Below are 14870 nucleotides of genomic sequence, written 5' to 3' on the forward strand. Positions count from 1 at the left end.
AGCGATCGAGGTGTGGGAAGTTCCGGCCGATCACGGGCGGTTTGCGACGCTGGCGTGCTGCGCCGGAGACACCGAGAAGCTCCAGGGTCTCGGGTCGTCGTGTGCGCAGACAGCCGCGCGCTATCCTCCGTCCGCCGGGTGCTCCCCGTGAGCGTCAGGCTCGGCTCGGCTGCCGACCTGCCGTGCCAACCATCATGCGCGGGAGCCACCGCGCGGCGTTGCGTAAACACACCGCCCATCGCTGCATTGTTGCAGCCCAGCCTGTTCCCGCAGTAGGTAGGCCTCGACTTCGGCCTGTTTGGGGGCAACAAAATTCCAAAACCACCTACCTAATGCGTGCGCTTTTTCTGGTGATTTAGCTTGCAAGAAAATGAAGCCCACGCGAATGCATTGCTTTGAATTCGAAACAACAAATAAATTCTCAAGCTTACAAAACCATGCACATGCACATGTATAAACAATAGATATCGATCGAAAGAAGGTTTCAAAAAAAGAAATAAACATAGTATCTATGAATCTATCTAGTTCCGAAAAGGACGATGAAGGCGCAAAACGCCAAAACCCCCTGTCCCCCTTTTGTTAACGAAAATTCGAAAACTTGGTTAAAAAGAAAAAAAAACTGACGGTGTTGCCTCCCATCAGCGTCCCAAAGCTGTGTAACTCGAGTCCCATCCAGGATCCATCTTAAAAATTCTTCGCAGCGGCCAAACCTGCCGCGAAATCTGCAAAAGGTTGCTTGCGGTAGTCGCTGCAGTCCCCGTTTCCGCTTCCTTCGTTTGCATCTCCTTGCATCGGTAGCTTATTACCGGGCGCGTCGTCAGCCGCCGGCGCAGGGTCGCCGGGAGGAACACTGGCCGCTGGGATCGCTGGACTAGATTGCTGCAGCTTCTGCTGGACACCGCTGCAAGGGTAGAAGTTGTGAGGCGCCGGGAACTGGGTGCAAGGGACCATGACTTTGGTTCCCGCGGGATGATTGGCACCCTCGTCGAAGCACGCTGGCTGCGTGGACGCCGCCGGCATGATCTGTTGCTGCCCTGCGCAGGGCGCCCTCTCCTGCGGTGCTTTCTGCAGTTTCATCTCAGCTAACAGTTGCGCGTACACTCGCTGCTGGCGCATCATCATGTCCTCCATCTGCTGCTGCTGTGGTGGCGGTGGTCGGGGGAAGGACGGCGGCCGAACCGGTGGGCCGGCGGCTAGGTTCGGGGGACGCATCATCACCGTCCGACCAAGAGAGTTGGGAACGGTTGCTGCGGCCCGGTGCGGCGGGTATAGCTTCAACACCGGCGGCCCCTGCACCGGCGGCTGCCCGTTGTGCGCGTTCATCAAAGGTGGCCGTCGCTGCATCTTCACTGGTCCCTGCATGCTACTGTAGATCGCCGGCGGCCATTGCATCAGCGGAGGCAGCTGTGCTGGTACGCTGCGGTAGTCGTAGTACCCCGCGGCTCCGACTCCGACCGGCGGCGCTCGCATTGTGTGCTGGGAAGCCCGCTTGTTCGGCGCGTTGGCTTGCTCGCTCGTCGGCTGCTCCGCCGCGGGCCTCTTGCCCGCGCACTTGCTCGACAACGGCGTCAGCGCCGATGCCTCCCCGGAGCCCTCCGGCGCCGGCCCGGACTGCGACGAGGTTGGCACCTCTTCATCGCACGCGGAGGCAGAGCTCGTGCCACCCTCCTCGTTCTCGAGTTCTTTCCATTTTTTCAACGGGCTCTTGTAGATCCTGCACATGACGTATTTGTTCAACTGCAAGCATAACACAACTAGTCTCAAGTCAGGACAGCCATTAGATGCAAAAACAAGAAATTGGCGGGGAAACAACACTTCAAAATCGCAGAGGGTGAACTGTCGTCAGACGTAGCGAGAGAACTGACCAGCATGTGGTCGCGTGGCTTCTCGGCGGTCGGGCTGTCGAGGTCTTTCTCTTTCTCGGGATCCGGGACGGTGAGCTCATGCATCAGCCACTTGGTCTTGGTCTCGTTCCTTGGGTCGCCCACGTAGTAGGCGAGGGTGTTCTCGGTGAACTCGTACGCGCCGACGCTGAGGTTCTTCTTGAGAACCTTCTTCGCCTTGGAGTGGCCCGCCGCGGCGTCCTTCCCCGGCTTCGACTGCCCCGTCGACGGCTTCCACCGGCCGCGGTTGTCGGCCGTGCGCCGCGTCGGCCGGTCCCCTCCCGGGTACCTGCGACTTCTCGGCGACAGGAAGTACCAGTTCTCGTCCGCGCCCCTCGCCTCGTACCTTTCTGCGTACGCACCGTGTGATCAGGATCAAATAACACCACGAAATACATATGCAAAGTGTAAAAAGACCTTTGTTTTGTCAAGAGATTAAACTTGTAAAGAATTCATCGCAGCCATAATAGCCCATAGCCAACCAGGTGCTTCGTTACTGGAGTACTAGAAAGGAAACGGGGTTCAGGTCAGGTAGGTCAGGTGGTGCTTACTAGTCAGTATCTCCGGATCGCACTCGTACGCGTCCGCCTCGATGACGGCATCGTTGGGCACGGTCGGGTTGTCCAGCAGCTTGGGGAGGAGGTAGAACTCCACGAGCTCCTGGAGCGTCGGCTTGAACCGGAACCCCACCGGATATTTGACTTTCTCGTCGTCTCCCCCTCCGCTCGGCGTCTCCTCTGCTGCTTCCATGTCGGCGACTCGACGCGTGACCCGCGAGGTTTCGAGGTTGATGATGGCAAGGAAGATAGACGACGGTAGGATAGATACGTCGGAGTCCTTGTTGGGCCGCAAAACCATGAACTTTTCTATTGTCAACCAACCTGATTTGGAGACGAACAACAACTCTAGCATGATCCGCATTCGAGCTTCCTTCATCATCGATCAACAACCAACGTTTCAGTGCAAATCCAGCTGTAGAAACATGTGTCCGTATTCGACTAACCTAAGATACTTGCGATCCGCCCCATTCCGGAAAGGAAACAGCTCGTAGCATCTGATTGGCTCCCCGAGGCGTCACCTGTGCACGTGCAGTGAGAACCGAGCTGAGTACTCTGCTCTGCTCTCTGCTCTCCTACTCTCTCTCCAGAGTAAGCTGCCAGAAAAGCATCTCGGCTGACCTGGTGGACAAAATTGTATCTGAAAATTGGAACATATCGTTTATTACACAGCTGCTACACCCAAACAAATTCAACAATGTGGATTTGGTATCCTTAGGAGGCTAACAGAACAAATCAGTGTAGTGAGAAGAAATCATGTACAGTCCAACAATCCGATGGGGGCGCTGCGCCATTGGCAACCTTTTTGATATCCAAGCACCCCAACGAGAGTTTAGATAGGGTCCCGGTCAAGTTCAGGGACTGAGAACCACTACGACTAACATTTTGCCAAGACACCCTGCTGCATTGCTCACCTGCCGGCTTTCTTGATTTCTCTCCTGTCAATCCTTACGGCAATGCTTGAGGTTGTTCGCAATGCACCAGTGCATCAGTATTGCCAGCCAATTGGCAGTCTGATCGACCACGCCTTATCTTCGGGCAATATGGCCGCTGAATAACATCCAAGATAACTGTGTATTGGAGCTATCCTCAGTTACTATCGGCCCCGTGCCATCTTCCGCCTCTTCCTCTCCTGTTCACGTCTCTCTTCTTCCTCAATTAGGCGGAGTTGCTCCTCATCCTCCTGCCTAGCAATCCTCGCGCTGAAAAGAAGCAAGATCAAAGTTGAAATCAGATACAGAAACAGAGGACATTAAGTCAGGGAAACCTCAAGGAATGCTTAACGATGCATATGCCATGTATGTTTCTGGACTGTGAGTACACGTTGCACAGGAATGACCCTAGCATGTAATCGAATAGCACAAGGTTGAGCCCACAGAACCACTAAATGGCTCACTATGATACTAAAAGTTATCTTTGTGCAGGCAGTGCAAAATCTTTAGCATAAGGCTTACAATCATATTAGGTATACTGCCACAGAAATAACCATATTATAGAAACTTTTCTTCAATTTGTACAACGTACTCATAAGAGAAGAAATCAATACCTTCTTTTCTCTTCCCTCTCTATAGTAGCAAAATCTGCTTCCATGTCACTATCATCCTCATCTCTGCCCGCATATCTTCTAGGATCATACCTGCAGTGGAAGCCAAAATTAGAATCCAATTATCTTTAAGCCATACTTTGGAACAGCCATTGCAATCGAGAAATGCTTGGTTTGCTCAGTTTGACAACCCTGTTTAGTAAAATATGCACTTTTATAGAGGGTGACGCTCACAATTACTAACCCAAATGGACAAGATAGAAAAAGTTTATCAAGGACAGTACCCGAACATATTTCTGATCATTGCAAGGGGGTCTTCCTCATCTTCATCTTCATCAAATCTTCTTTTCGCCACTTGTTTTCTCTTAGCATGATCATCACGAATTCCATTGGAAGAGATAGGCCGAGATGGCTACGGGAGACAAAATAAAGAAACAAATGAAAAACATCAGCTATCCTGTCAAAACGAAGAGTTCATTCATATAGAAGAAATATGTGTGGCATAGCATTAAGCAGAAAAGAAAGGCAAACAGGTATTTTCTGCTAATAAATATTACCATGGCTTTCGAAGGAGGTCTAATCTGCCTTTCTACTTGTTTTACTCTATCACTTGCCTGAAGTCTTCTTTGCTCCGAGTATTGACACTGCGAAGAAAGAGGTCTTTGCCCTTGCAACGACTGAGACCTGTTACTTTGCGACTGTGGTCTGTGAGTTTGCGAAGATTGCAATTTCTGAACATGTGAAGACTGCTGTGGTCTTTGACTCTGCAAGGACTGTTGCGTCCTTTGACTCTGCAATGACTGTTGTGGCCTCTGACCCTGTGACACCTGCTGCGGCCTTCGATTCTGCAATGACTGCTGCGGCCTCTGCTGCATCGATTGATGTGGCCTCTGACCATGGGAAGAAAGCTGGGGTCTCTGAACAGCTGACTGCATCCTCTGACTTTGCGAGGATTTTGGTCTGTCAATCTCGTGCCTCGACACTACATTGCCCTTCCTCAGAGCTGGATCATTCAAATCCCTTGAAGGATGCCTATTAGGAGTAGGGCCCTTGGTTGGAAGCTTTTGGCTTGTAATTTTGCTAGTATTTGCCTGGTTGGATCCATTTCTAACAATACTATTCATCCTCTCATTGTCACGTGAAACAGACCTTTCTCTATTTGAGAAAACCTCCTTTCTCATTGAATCTACCCTACCTTCAGCATGTCTTTGGGTTGACAATGTGTTCTTAGATCCATATCCATTTGACAATCGTGCAGGTTGACTTGTTGGTGCCTTGCTCTTTGCTGCTGAGTGCATCACCACACGATCTTCAATATCGAGAAAACAACAATCAGCATTCAAAGAAACATGGAAAACCATGTTTAATGAAATTAAAGTTCAAACTTCAAACTCACCAGCCTTTTGAGTCAAGGAAGATCTATTTGCAGGTTTCTCCTTTGGAGAGGACGAAAGGTCAGCATCATCTGAGAGTAGAAATGAATAATCCCGGTTATCCTTAAGTGCCTCAGCCTTCTTCTTTACCTGCAAATTGCAGCTGCTATTTTGTGAATACATTATTTCAGGTTCAAGTGTAGCAAACATGCAAACAATGCAGTGAATACAAATTATTTATACCTCATTAACCATCTTGGGTTTATGCTGATGTCCATTTCCTTTATTTTGGACTTTGGAGGATGATGGCATGTCCCTCTACAAAAGGAAAAAAAAGGAAATGGTTATTTAATGTTGTTTCAGCACTAATAAGAATTACCCATATGAGCATAGTATTACATGTACTCCAGAAGGCCTCGGATCTCTTGAGATTGTGCTATGCAGTTCTTTCAATGATTTTCTTTCTTCAATCACTCGTCGAGAAATCACCGGCTTGGATGGTCCGAAGAAGGAGCCAAATCTACAGGAAAAAGAAAAGTCATAAACACAGAACAAGACTATATAACAACAGCATCGTAGGATATGCAGCAGAAATATCATCTGCATAGTGTTTAAAAGTTTCCCTTATTCATCAAATATTGTATGGTGCTCTCAATTTAAAAGAAAATTGGTTCACCAACATCATAACCACACTATAAAAAAAATACATAATAGCTAGTGAAACATGAATTTTCCAGTGGCACACAACTCACAAAAGAGTATGATGATCCATAGTATATGAAAACTTTCAGTTCTGTGATAGGAGACATTTCAGAATGGAACAATTATTTACCATGCAAATCTGAATTTTTCTGGATGGGATGAACTCAAAGAGTGTATTTTCTTTAAAGAAAGAAAGGAAATGCTGCTGATGAATGTGAAATAGGTACATAAAACATGCTTACTTGTTCTCCCTGGTTGGTAGAATTCTATCATGGGAAGAAGACGAGCGGCCAGCTGCGCTGGCTGCAGCAGCCTTTGCCTTTCTCCTAATCTGCTCCTTTAGCCGTTCTCTCAATTCAAGGATCTCCTTCTGTCCCTCTAGAGGTTCTTCCTCCTCAACATACTCATCCCCGGCACCTGAACCATCCTCCTCATACTCATCTTGATCATAATACTCATCTCCGTACTCATCCTCCATTGCTCGATGGTAACCCTACATGACAATCATCATCATTTGCACAGATTTTTCAAGATTGTCAATACTAAGGCTCCCTCTTTGTTTTGTTATAATTACTTTCCACAGAGCAAATCACAAATGAGACATGGTCCCCTGTCTACCTCAGTTTTTCTCCATCCAATAAACTAACCTGGCATTTCCATGATACACTAATTTCACCTTGAAATGTGATTTATAGTGCTTTTAAGGATCATAGGTCATAAGTGGTCGAGCGTAAGCACAATTAAGTGTAAAAATTAGAGCTTACATTGGTCTCATACTCGTAGCCCCTCATTATCACCAGGATCCCGTCGTATCAGCCTCAAAATCCCCAAATCCCCTGAATCAGAGAAATTTAACTTCCATAAGTTTCAGAGCTCCATATGAATCTTTCTGACAATGTCCACGTGAAGTAGACAACCATCAAATCGGGACCAAATACACATCGAACCGACATCGATTGACCCTAAAATTCCTGTGCAAAGGGGCTCAAACCATTGCCCAGGCACCTAATCGGCCAAATACCGCCCCAGACGCGACGCAAGGAATGGCGCATCTAGGGTTTCGACGGAGACCGCGGGGCGAATCTGGGACGCCGCGGCGGCAAAGCAACCGTAGGAAACCAACGAATTCGAGCCACCGGTTTGGAGACCTCACCTCGGGGAGCGGAGACGTCTCGTTCCGCGCCGGCCGCGGGGATTGGACTCGCCCGACGGCTGTCGCGCGACGCAGCTGGATCAGAAGTCGCCGAGGGGGTGCGGTCCGGGCCGTCCGCGGGAGCGGCGGCGGCGCCCGAGCGCCGGGCAGGCACGGGGCGGAGGCGGCGGGCGATCAGAGCCCGCGGCACGGCCGCCGCGGGGAACGGCGGGGGTCGCCTCCGCGGCCGAGGCGGGGCGGGCCGGCGTGGGGGCAGCGAGGCTTTTGGCTTTCGTTGGGTGGAAATGGGAAGCAGGGCGGAGGCAGGCAGAGGGTTGAGCCTGGCGCACAGTTAAATAGGCGTTTCGCCTGCGCCGGGTAAGAAACCTGACGTCGCCGCGGCTCAGATGTCTCTGGAACCTCCGCATGGCGCATTGGGCTTCTTGTTTTGGCATCTGCTGCGAGGGCCCAATCGCGAGCTAGGACGCTGCAGGCCCGTTTCCTTGCCCAAAAAACGTTGCTTTCGCCAACAACACCGCGACGACGAGCAGAGTCCGAAAAGAATGGGAGAGCTCGAGCCTGGGCCTTTTGGTCCCCTACTCCTCTCTTGACAGCAAAAGGGAAGTGACGTTGCGTAGTGCTTTTTTGGTAACATGGTGCCTGTCAGTCACTTCACTTCCAAGTTGTAAACCGGCGACGCAGGCTTTCAGACCTGTTTATCTAGGGTGTTTGGGAGGAGGGGACTAAATTTTAGTCCCTTCACGTCGAATGTTTGACACTAATTAGGAGTATTAAACCTAGATTAATTATAAAATTAATTACACAACCTCTAGGCTAAATCGCGAGACGAATTTATTAAGTCTAATTAGTCCATGATTTGACAACGTGGTGCTACAGTAACCATTCGCTAATGATGGATTAATTAGGCTTAATAGATTCGTCTCACGATTTAGCCTAGGGGTTCTGCAATTAGTTTTGTAATTAGCTTATGTTTGGTCCTTCTAATTAGTATCCGAACATTCGATATGACAAGGCTAAAGTTTAGCCCCCGGTATCCAAACGCCCCCGAACTATTCCGTAGCTTTGCCATCCAACGTTTGATGCTTGCCAAATTCTTGCAAGTAAGTGCATGTTTGGTTCTTTTAGGGTGCGTTTGGTTCCGAGGACGGGACGGGACGATCCCATTTTTGCCAGTGTTTGGTTAGGAAGCATACGGGATGGGATCGTCCCTAGTAGGGAATATACCGCAAATATCCGGGACGTTACCGTTCGCCAAAAACGAGCGGACGGGGTCGTCCCACTTTAACACCGTCGCCCCCCGTCTGTCATGCAAGAGGGAGCAACAGCAAGCAGGCGAGCTCCGCGCGCGACCGCGCGGGCGAGCTGGAGCTCCGTCGCGGCCCTCCATGGTTGGCGTGGGCAAGCTCCGCCGCGGGCGCACGGACGAGCTGGAGCCGCGACCGGAGCTCCTGCGGGCGGAGGCGGGCGCGACCGGGGCGGACGCGGCCGAAGCTCCTGCGGGTGCGGCCGGGGCGGATGTGGGCGGAGGCGGGGGCGCCCGGGAGGATCAGGGGGCGACGGGGTGGAGCAAGGGCGGCGCGGGCGTGACCCAGGGGCGGCGGTGGGGTGGATCGGGGGGTAGCGGGGTGACCCAAGGGCAGCAGGGGCGGCGGCGGGTTGGAGCAGGGGCGGCGCCGCGGGTGGAGCAGGTGAGGCTATCGTGGCGCAGGTGGATGAAGAAGATGTTGTTAGTATGACAAGTGGGCTCCACAAACGGTGTTTAACGGAAGGAGAAAACGGTGCTCATCCCGTCTGTTGCAATCTCTCCAACCAAACAAAAAATTGGGACGAACCCATCCCATTTAACCAAACATAAAATGGGATCATCCCATCCTAGAAAACTGGGATGGGACCGTCCCGTCCTACATTGTCTCCCATCCAAACATATGCTTAGTGTCCGGAGTAGAGTTTAGTCCTGCCTTATTCGGATCCAGGAACTAAAGGTCATTAAAGCAGATGAATGACCAAAATACCCCTAATTAATGCACAAAATCTGCATCCTACATAACAATAATGAGGAGCAGGGGCGGTTCTCGTGAGCCTTTAGTCATCCCAAAAGATTAGAAGACTAATCCTTTAGTCCTCCCCTCTGTTTTGAAGTTTATACGGATTAAAAGAGATCAAAAGAGAGGTCATGAAATCAAACAGGACCAAACATTCCTGCACTTAGAACAGTACAAGCTTGCAACTGCAACACAACTTTTCACAAGCATTCTCTCTGTTCGTCGGGGGAAAAAAACGCTCTCTCTGGACGGTCCACAGGCTAAGCAAGGTTGGCAGGATACAGAAATGAAGGGAGCATAGTCTGTTAACTGTTGATCAGGGAGCATACAGAAATGAAGGGATACACACACGAAAAACTTGGCAACTCTTAACATCCAAAAACACATTTAGTCACAGAGAGTCAGAAACTCCTCGACCACAAGCCATTAACAAGAAGGGAACATAGTCACAGAGTAATGCGCTATCATGTGCTTAGCCTCGGATTCACTTCTGAACAGGAAATATAACATGAGCACATAGCTCGTTCAGTTTACAACCAAAATTCTCTGTATATCTATTGCTGATTGCCCTTCTTGTGCAACAAAAACCATTCCAAAAGCATAGCGATTCTGATACACCTCGGTACAGCAGTACCTTACCAAGTTACCATGCTCTGGTGTCAAGAGGTTACCTTCCTGAAGTGTCATGTACTATTCAGTTCTACACTAGTACTTATATCACAGCAACTACTGGGACATACTATGCTATCCTCTGAAGATCTAAGATCAAAATAGCGGTTAGATTGCTGGGACAGGAGGATGGAACTTCATTTCGCAGATCGACGAGCCAACCACTCTTCTTTGGTCAAACCGTAGTAGACTGCTTTGCGTCCAGGCCACAAGAGAAAATTCCAGCCAATGGGAGATCCACCGATGACATAAGACCCTTGCGGGAGTCTACCCTGCTGCTTTGTATGATCTGTTGTCTTACTTGGTCCGGCCCCCTTTTTCGTCTCCACCAGTAACCTATGTGCTGCAGTGTCTGAGTTATCAGCACGAAATTTCCAGCCAGGCTTGTCAGAGGAACTTGACTTCTCTGAGGATGGAACTTTTCCAGCATGCTTATCCTTGGGAGCTCTATCTGCAGGTTTGTCGAGCGGTTTCACAGGCTCAGCAGCAGAGGACAGATCAAGCCGCATTTTCTTGGATAATTCCATGACATCTTTCATCTCTGTAAGACAAAAGAAGAGCAGAAGACACACAAGTTAGCTTTAACTATCTCAAGAATTTGTATGCACACATATGCATGAAAAAACATATGTGTAAAATCATTCAAATATAAGGCCCACATACTCAAAACATGTATTTATGATCACAAGGGCACCACTATTGCTGACCTTTTCAGATGCATTTTGAAAGTAAGCTGCTGATTAGTGAATTTCCAGTCACCAATAATTTAGTGCAGAGTTCTATTCTTTCTTTTGAATTTACACAGCAGCTTGTTTCGAACGATAGCTGCTTCTGAGTAGAGCATATTATCAAAAAAGAATTCCATACAAGTTTTATACCAAATGTAGAACACGATAATGTGACAAAGGCAGGACTTAGGTGGAAGGCATTCAAACGCAATAATACACTTACATGATAGATAAATTGAATGTAACATACTAATAGTCACAGATGGGTTAACCACACAGAGGAGTGCACATTTGAGAGGAACTAAAAAACATCATAGCCACTTTTCAGGAAAAAAAAAACATCATAGCGCCTGAGGTTGTCATACTTATGTAGTTATGTTGCAACCCACAGTCCACAGATAGCAATATGGTTTTCTATAAAATGATGATAGGCAACAGATAATGGTTAAATTTCAAAATCTTCTAACATAACACTATCTTTAGTGCAGACCATGATCACTGAAATACATTGGGAAATTCCACATATTGTTCCAATATGACGGACCAGTCACTTACCTTTCAAGATCTCAACAGCAGCATCTTTCTTTTCTGAGTCAGTTCCTTGGCAAACCTTCATTCCACCAAATGTAAACAATTTTAGAACTCATTGCTATTTTAAATGTAACCAATGACATGACAAGCAAAGAAGATATGAGATATACTAGCATTCACATTGGCAAAGGTAGTAATATATTTCTCAAAAAAATGTACTTCAATTCCACATATATCAACATTGAAAGGCACGCAGACATGGCTGGTTAACCTGATCACTTAGACCAGTACTGCCTCCATCACTTGAACTCTTATTTCAATTTGATCTTAGGATGCACTTCTCCCCATCATATCATAATTTTCACTTGCAAGACACTACCTAAAAACTATTATGACTATGAAGTCAGCACACAGTTTTCTGTTCAAGCGTCAATAGAAACTTCCACAACTCCATTCAGAAGCACAATATTACCACCAGTGCTATACCCTGAAACAACGCAGACAAAAACATTCCTGCATGTTGAATTCGGAATATGTAGTGCAATACCACATGTATCAACAAAAAAGTGCACACAAACATGGTGAGCCAACCTGATCACTTAAGACCACATCCATCCCTTGAACTTCGATTCCGTTTTGTATCATTAGTTCAGTACGTACTCGTCCTCATCAGACCACAAAGAGAAACCGCCTAAGGATGTGGATTATGAACTTCAGCACTACAATTTCAGTTCAAGCGTCGATAAGATCTTCCGCTATTTCATTCACAAGCACAATACAATCTCCAGTGCTCTGCCCTGAAACATCGAAGCAAAACATCCCTACGTGCTGAATTTCTAAATGATCGTGCGTGCGTGCGTGCTAGAGGCTACTGCTGCAACTATCGCTGGATGGAAATTGGAACTCGAGGATGTTAGCTAGGGTTTTGAGCGGGTACCTGAAGGAAGCGGCCGCGGAGATTCGCGACGGTTTATCTGATCGTGTAGTACGGCGAGCGCTGAAACCCCACCTCCTCCACCTTCCGCCTCTTTGGCGGCGCCTCGGACTCAACGCCGGAAGGAGGAGCAGGCGGCGGCGGCTGCTGCTGCTCCAGGCTGGTGGTTTTCGTCGTCGACTCCGACGGCGGAGGCGGATGGGCGGGGATGGTGGCCGGAGGGCCATCGCGGCTGCGTGGAGGCCTGGAGGGAAATGGGGGGCGGTTTGGAGGCGAGACGACCCATAACAATGGGGATTTGGACTAGAATGCTCTTACGTTATCGAACCAAGAGTTTCCAAAAAAATTTCCCCCGTAACGAGATACTGGAGGCTACGCTAAAAAAAACTTCCTAAAAACATATGAGGTCACGACAGAACGGAAAAAACTACTTCCTAATATTTATCACGTTATCGTAACTGGGTCTACCTTTGGAACGAAGCCCTCCTCTGCCTCCGGAGCTCCATCCAGATTTGCGCTAAAAAGGTTTGATTCAAGCTGCAGAGGAGCTTTTGTATCTTGAACAGTTTCTTCAACGCTCGAATCAACTAAAGTTTTGCTCTTCTCGATTGCATCCAGTGGTTTGCTGCTGCCATTGTCACTGAAGATGCTGGAGAATGGACAAGAGCTGAATTCTTCGTTCGAGAAGCTTGACATCACTGGGTCTGTTCGCTTCAGCTTATAAGCCGGCTGAAAAGCTGAAACGGCTGATTTGTTGTAAGAGAAAAATACTGTTTGGTGGCTGATAAGCCGGTTGAATAAGCTCAAGCGAACAGACCGACTGTTCTTGGGCTGGGTGAAGGAAGCATCCAACCCTCCATCAATGTTCTGCGGTTGTCAGTTCGGACTGAAACTTTTAAAGCAAATAGCAAACCGCGAGGTGAGGGGCGTCCAGCCCGGCGCAGGCGCGGAGCACCTACGGGAGGAGGAACCTCTCCTGCACAGCCCCGCGACGCACATGGACGCGAATGCCTCGCACGACGCGCCCCACCACCGCGCGCGGACGCAGGCGCCGATCTCCCGCGTGTAGGGCCCGGGATCTCGCTCCCGCTCCTGTGTTAGCCGCGCGTGCGCGTGGTGAGGCGACACATGCCCCTGCCACTGCGGTGCGCCCTCGAGCAAGGTGAGGCGACACATGCCCCTGCCTCTGCGGTGCGCCCTCGAGCAAGTAGCGGTGCTGCGCGTGGGTGGATGGGTGGCGGGAAGATGGAAAGAAGAGAAAAAAATAATGGATTGGGGAGGAACACTTACACTAAAATATACACGGTGGCAGGCTATTTTTTAGTGTCACGAAAAAATTGGGGAAGTTTTGGGTGGACTGTTGGAGTTTGTTTTTTCTCTTTTTTCCTAAAAAGGATATTGGGGGTAAGATTAGCGGTCTCTTAGAGCTACTCTTACTTCTCCTAACAAGGCTGCAACTATTTTTTTTCCGAATCATGTATAGGCACACTCACCCCTACGAGGCTACGTACACGCATGCAACCTTCCTCACGATGAGTACCTCCGAAAAACTAAGGTCATATTTGTTTGAACTTCGTGGCAGCTTTTTAGCGCGAAAAGCTATAAGTTCATTCAAACAATAATTTTCTCGTATAGCTTCCGAAAAGCTAGAAGTCCAGAAAAGTTGAGTTTATATGAAAAGCTGGAAAGCAATAGCTTTTTGAGCTCAGAAAGCTAAACACTTCTTGTAAAAGTTAGTGTTAGCTTTTCAGAAGAAAAAGCCAGCATCAACTTTTCAGAAAAGATCAAAAGTTGCAGCTAATAGGTCCTAAGTCAGCAAATGCTAGATATTGGATAAACATATACAACTAAGTTTATACTCCCTCCGTTCCAAATTGTAGATCTTTTTAGTTTTTTAGTCCATAGATATTATTATTTATCTAGATATAGGGTATATCTAGGTGCATAATAATATATATAATTTGGAATGGAGGGAGTACTGTTCGAATGATGACATGGTATTGTACTATTTTAGCCAATGATACACCTTGTGGGAAAATAATGTAACGCTAAAGATTGGATAAACATAAATCACACATCGTAGTATTGGATGGAAGGGTCGAACAATAAATCATGCAAGTCTTCTTTGAAATGAAAAATGTTTTAGGGACATCATTTTTGTTGGAATATTATTGAATCACTCTAGTAGGAATTGAGAAAAATTCGTGTGGGATCCATTAACTACTTTCGCATTTTAGAGGGTTTTTAACATGAACTAGGACCTTATCATTAGATTTTATAAGACACTTGAATTTGATAATCCAACCTTCTTTTACCGAAAAACTATGTGGCAGCCCATACTCCATAATGCAAGTCAATTATAGGTCTTTAAAATATATGTACCAGTAGTTTTTTTTTAAAAAAAATGGACGGACGATAATGTTGGACAAAATGGCTATCTATGCTCGAATAGTTATGACCATGCTATTGTTTGCTTTCTGGACAATCAGGCCGTTCGGCAGCGCTTTTTGGGGCTTCGGCTGCTGGCTTCTGCTGCCGCTGCTGCAGCGCAGCTGTAGCTGCTGCTTCCAGCGGTTTTGCACTGCTAACGGCCGTTTGGCCCACTGGAACCTAAACGTTACTTAGTTCCTGTTACAAAAGCAATTTATGCAGCAAACAATTTAGCAAGTCTCATTTGCCTATTCTTTTTTATAAAATGAAACTATTATAAGGTGTGGGACTACAAATCATAAGGGAATTATTGATACTTAAAAAA

General features: G+C 47.9%; 3 protein-coding genes across 4 annotated transcripts; all 3 read right to left on the reverse strand.

Moving 5' to 3' along the window:
• Positions 1–371: 371 nt before the first annotated feature.
• On the reverse strand, positions 372–3019 carry LOC117864199 (uncharacterized). Of its 2 annotated transcripts, XM_034748223.2 has the most exons (4): positions 2887–3019; positions 2435–2813; positions 1866–2233; positions 372–1737 (listed from the first exon to the last, which is right to left on the reverse strand). In XM_034748223.2, exons 2-4 carry the CDS (start codon positions 2802–2804, stop codon positions 685–687), a joined length of 1791 nt encoding a protein of 596 aa, XP_034604114.1. In that variant the 5' UTR covers positions 2805–2813; positions 2887–3019; the 3' UTR covers positions 372–684. The 2 variants fall into 2 exon arrangements, with proteins under 2 accessions (XP_034604114.1, XP_034604113.1); XM_034748222.2 differs by having other exon boundaries at positions 2435–2906.
• Positions 3020–3057: 38 nt separating this feature from the next.
• Positions 3058–7509, reverse strand: LOC117864200 (uncharacterized). Its single transcript, XM_034748224.2, has 10 exons — positions 7212–7509; positions 6823–6894; positions 6301–6551; positions 5756–5876; positions 5600–5674; positions 5380–5506; positions 4541–5292; positions 4268–4395; positions 3987–4076; positions 3058–3642 (listed from the first exon to the last, which is right to left on the reverse strand). The coding sequence occupies exons 2-10, from the start codon at positions 6847–6849 to the stop codon at positions 3537–3539; spliced, it is 1677 nt and encodes a 558-aa protein (XP_034604115.1). The 5' UTR covers positions 6850–6894; positions 7212–7509; the 3' UTR covers positions 3058–3536.
• A 2190-nt stretch (positions 7510–9699) lies between these two features.
• LOC117864802 (uncharacterized) lies at positions 9700–13291 on the reverse strand. Its single transcript, XM_034748895.2, is given in 5 exon segments — positions 9700–10463; positions 11206–11260; positions 12119–12418; positions 12584–12764; positions 13029–13291. Coding segments are annotated over 5 exon segments (1203 nt in total). The 3' UTR covers positions 9700–10059.
• Positions 13292–14870: the final 1579 nt, after the last annotated feature.

This window comes from Setaria viridis, chromosome 7 (assembly GCF_005286985.2).
Source record: "Setaria viridis chromosome 7, Setaria_viridis_v4.0, whole genome shotgun sequence".
In the NCBI taxonomy this organism is placed as follows: Eukaryota; Viridiplantae; Streptophyta; class Magnoliopsida; order Poales; family Poaceae; genus Setaria; species Setaria viridis.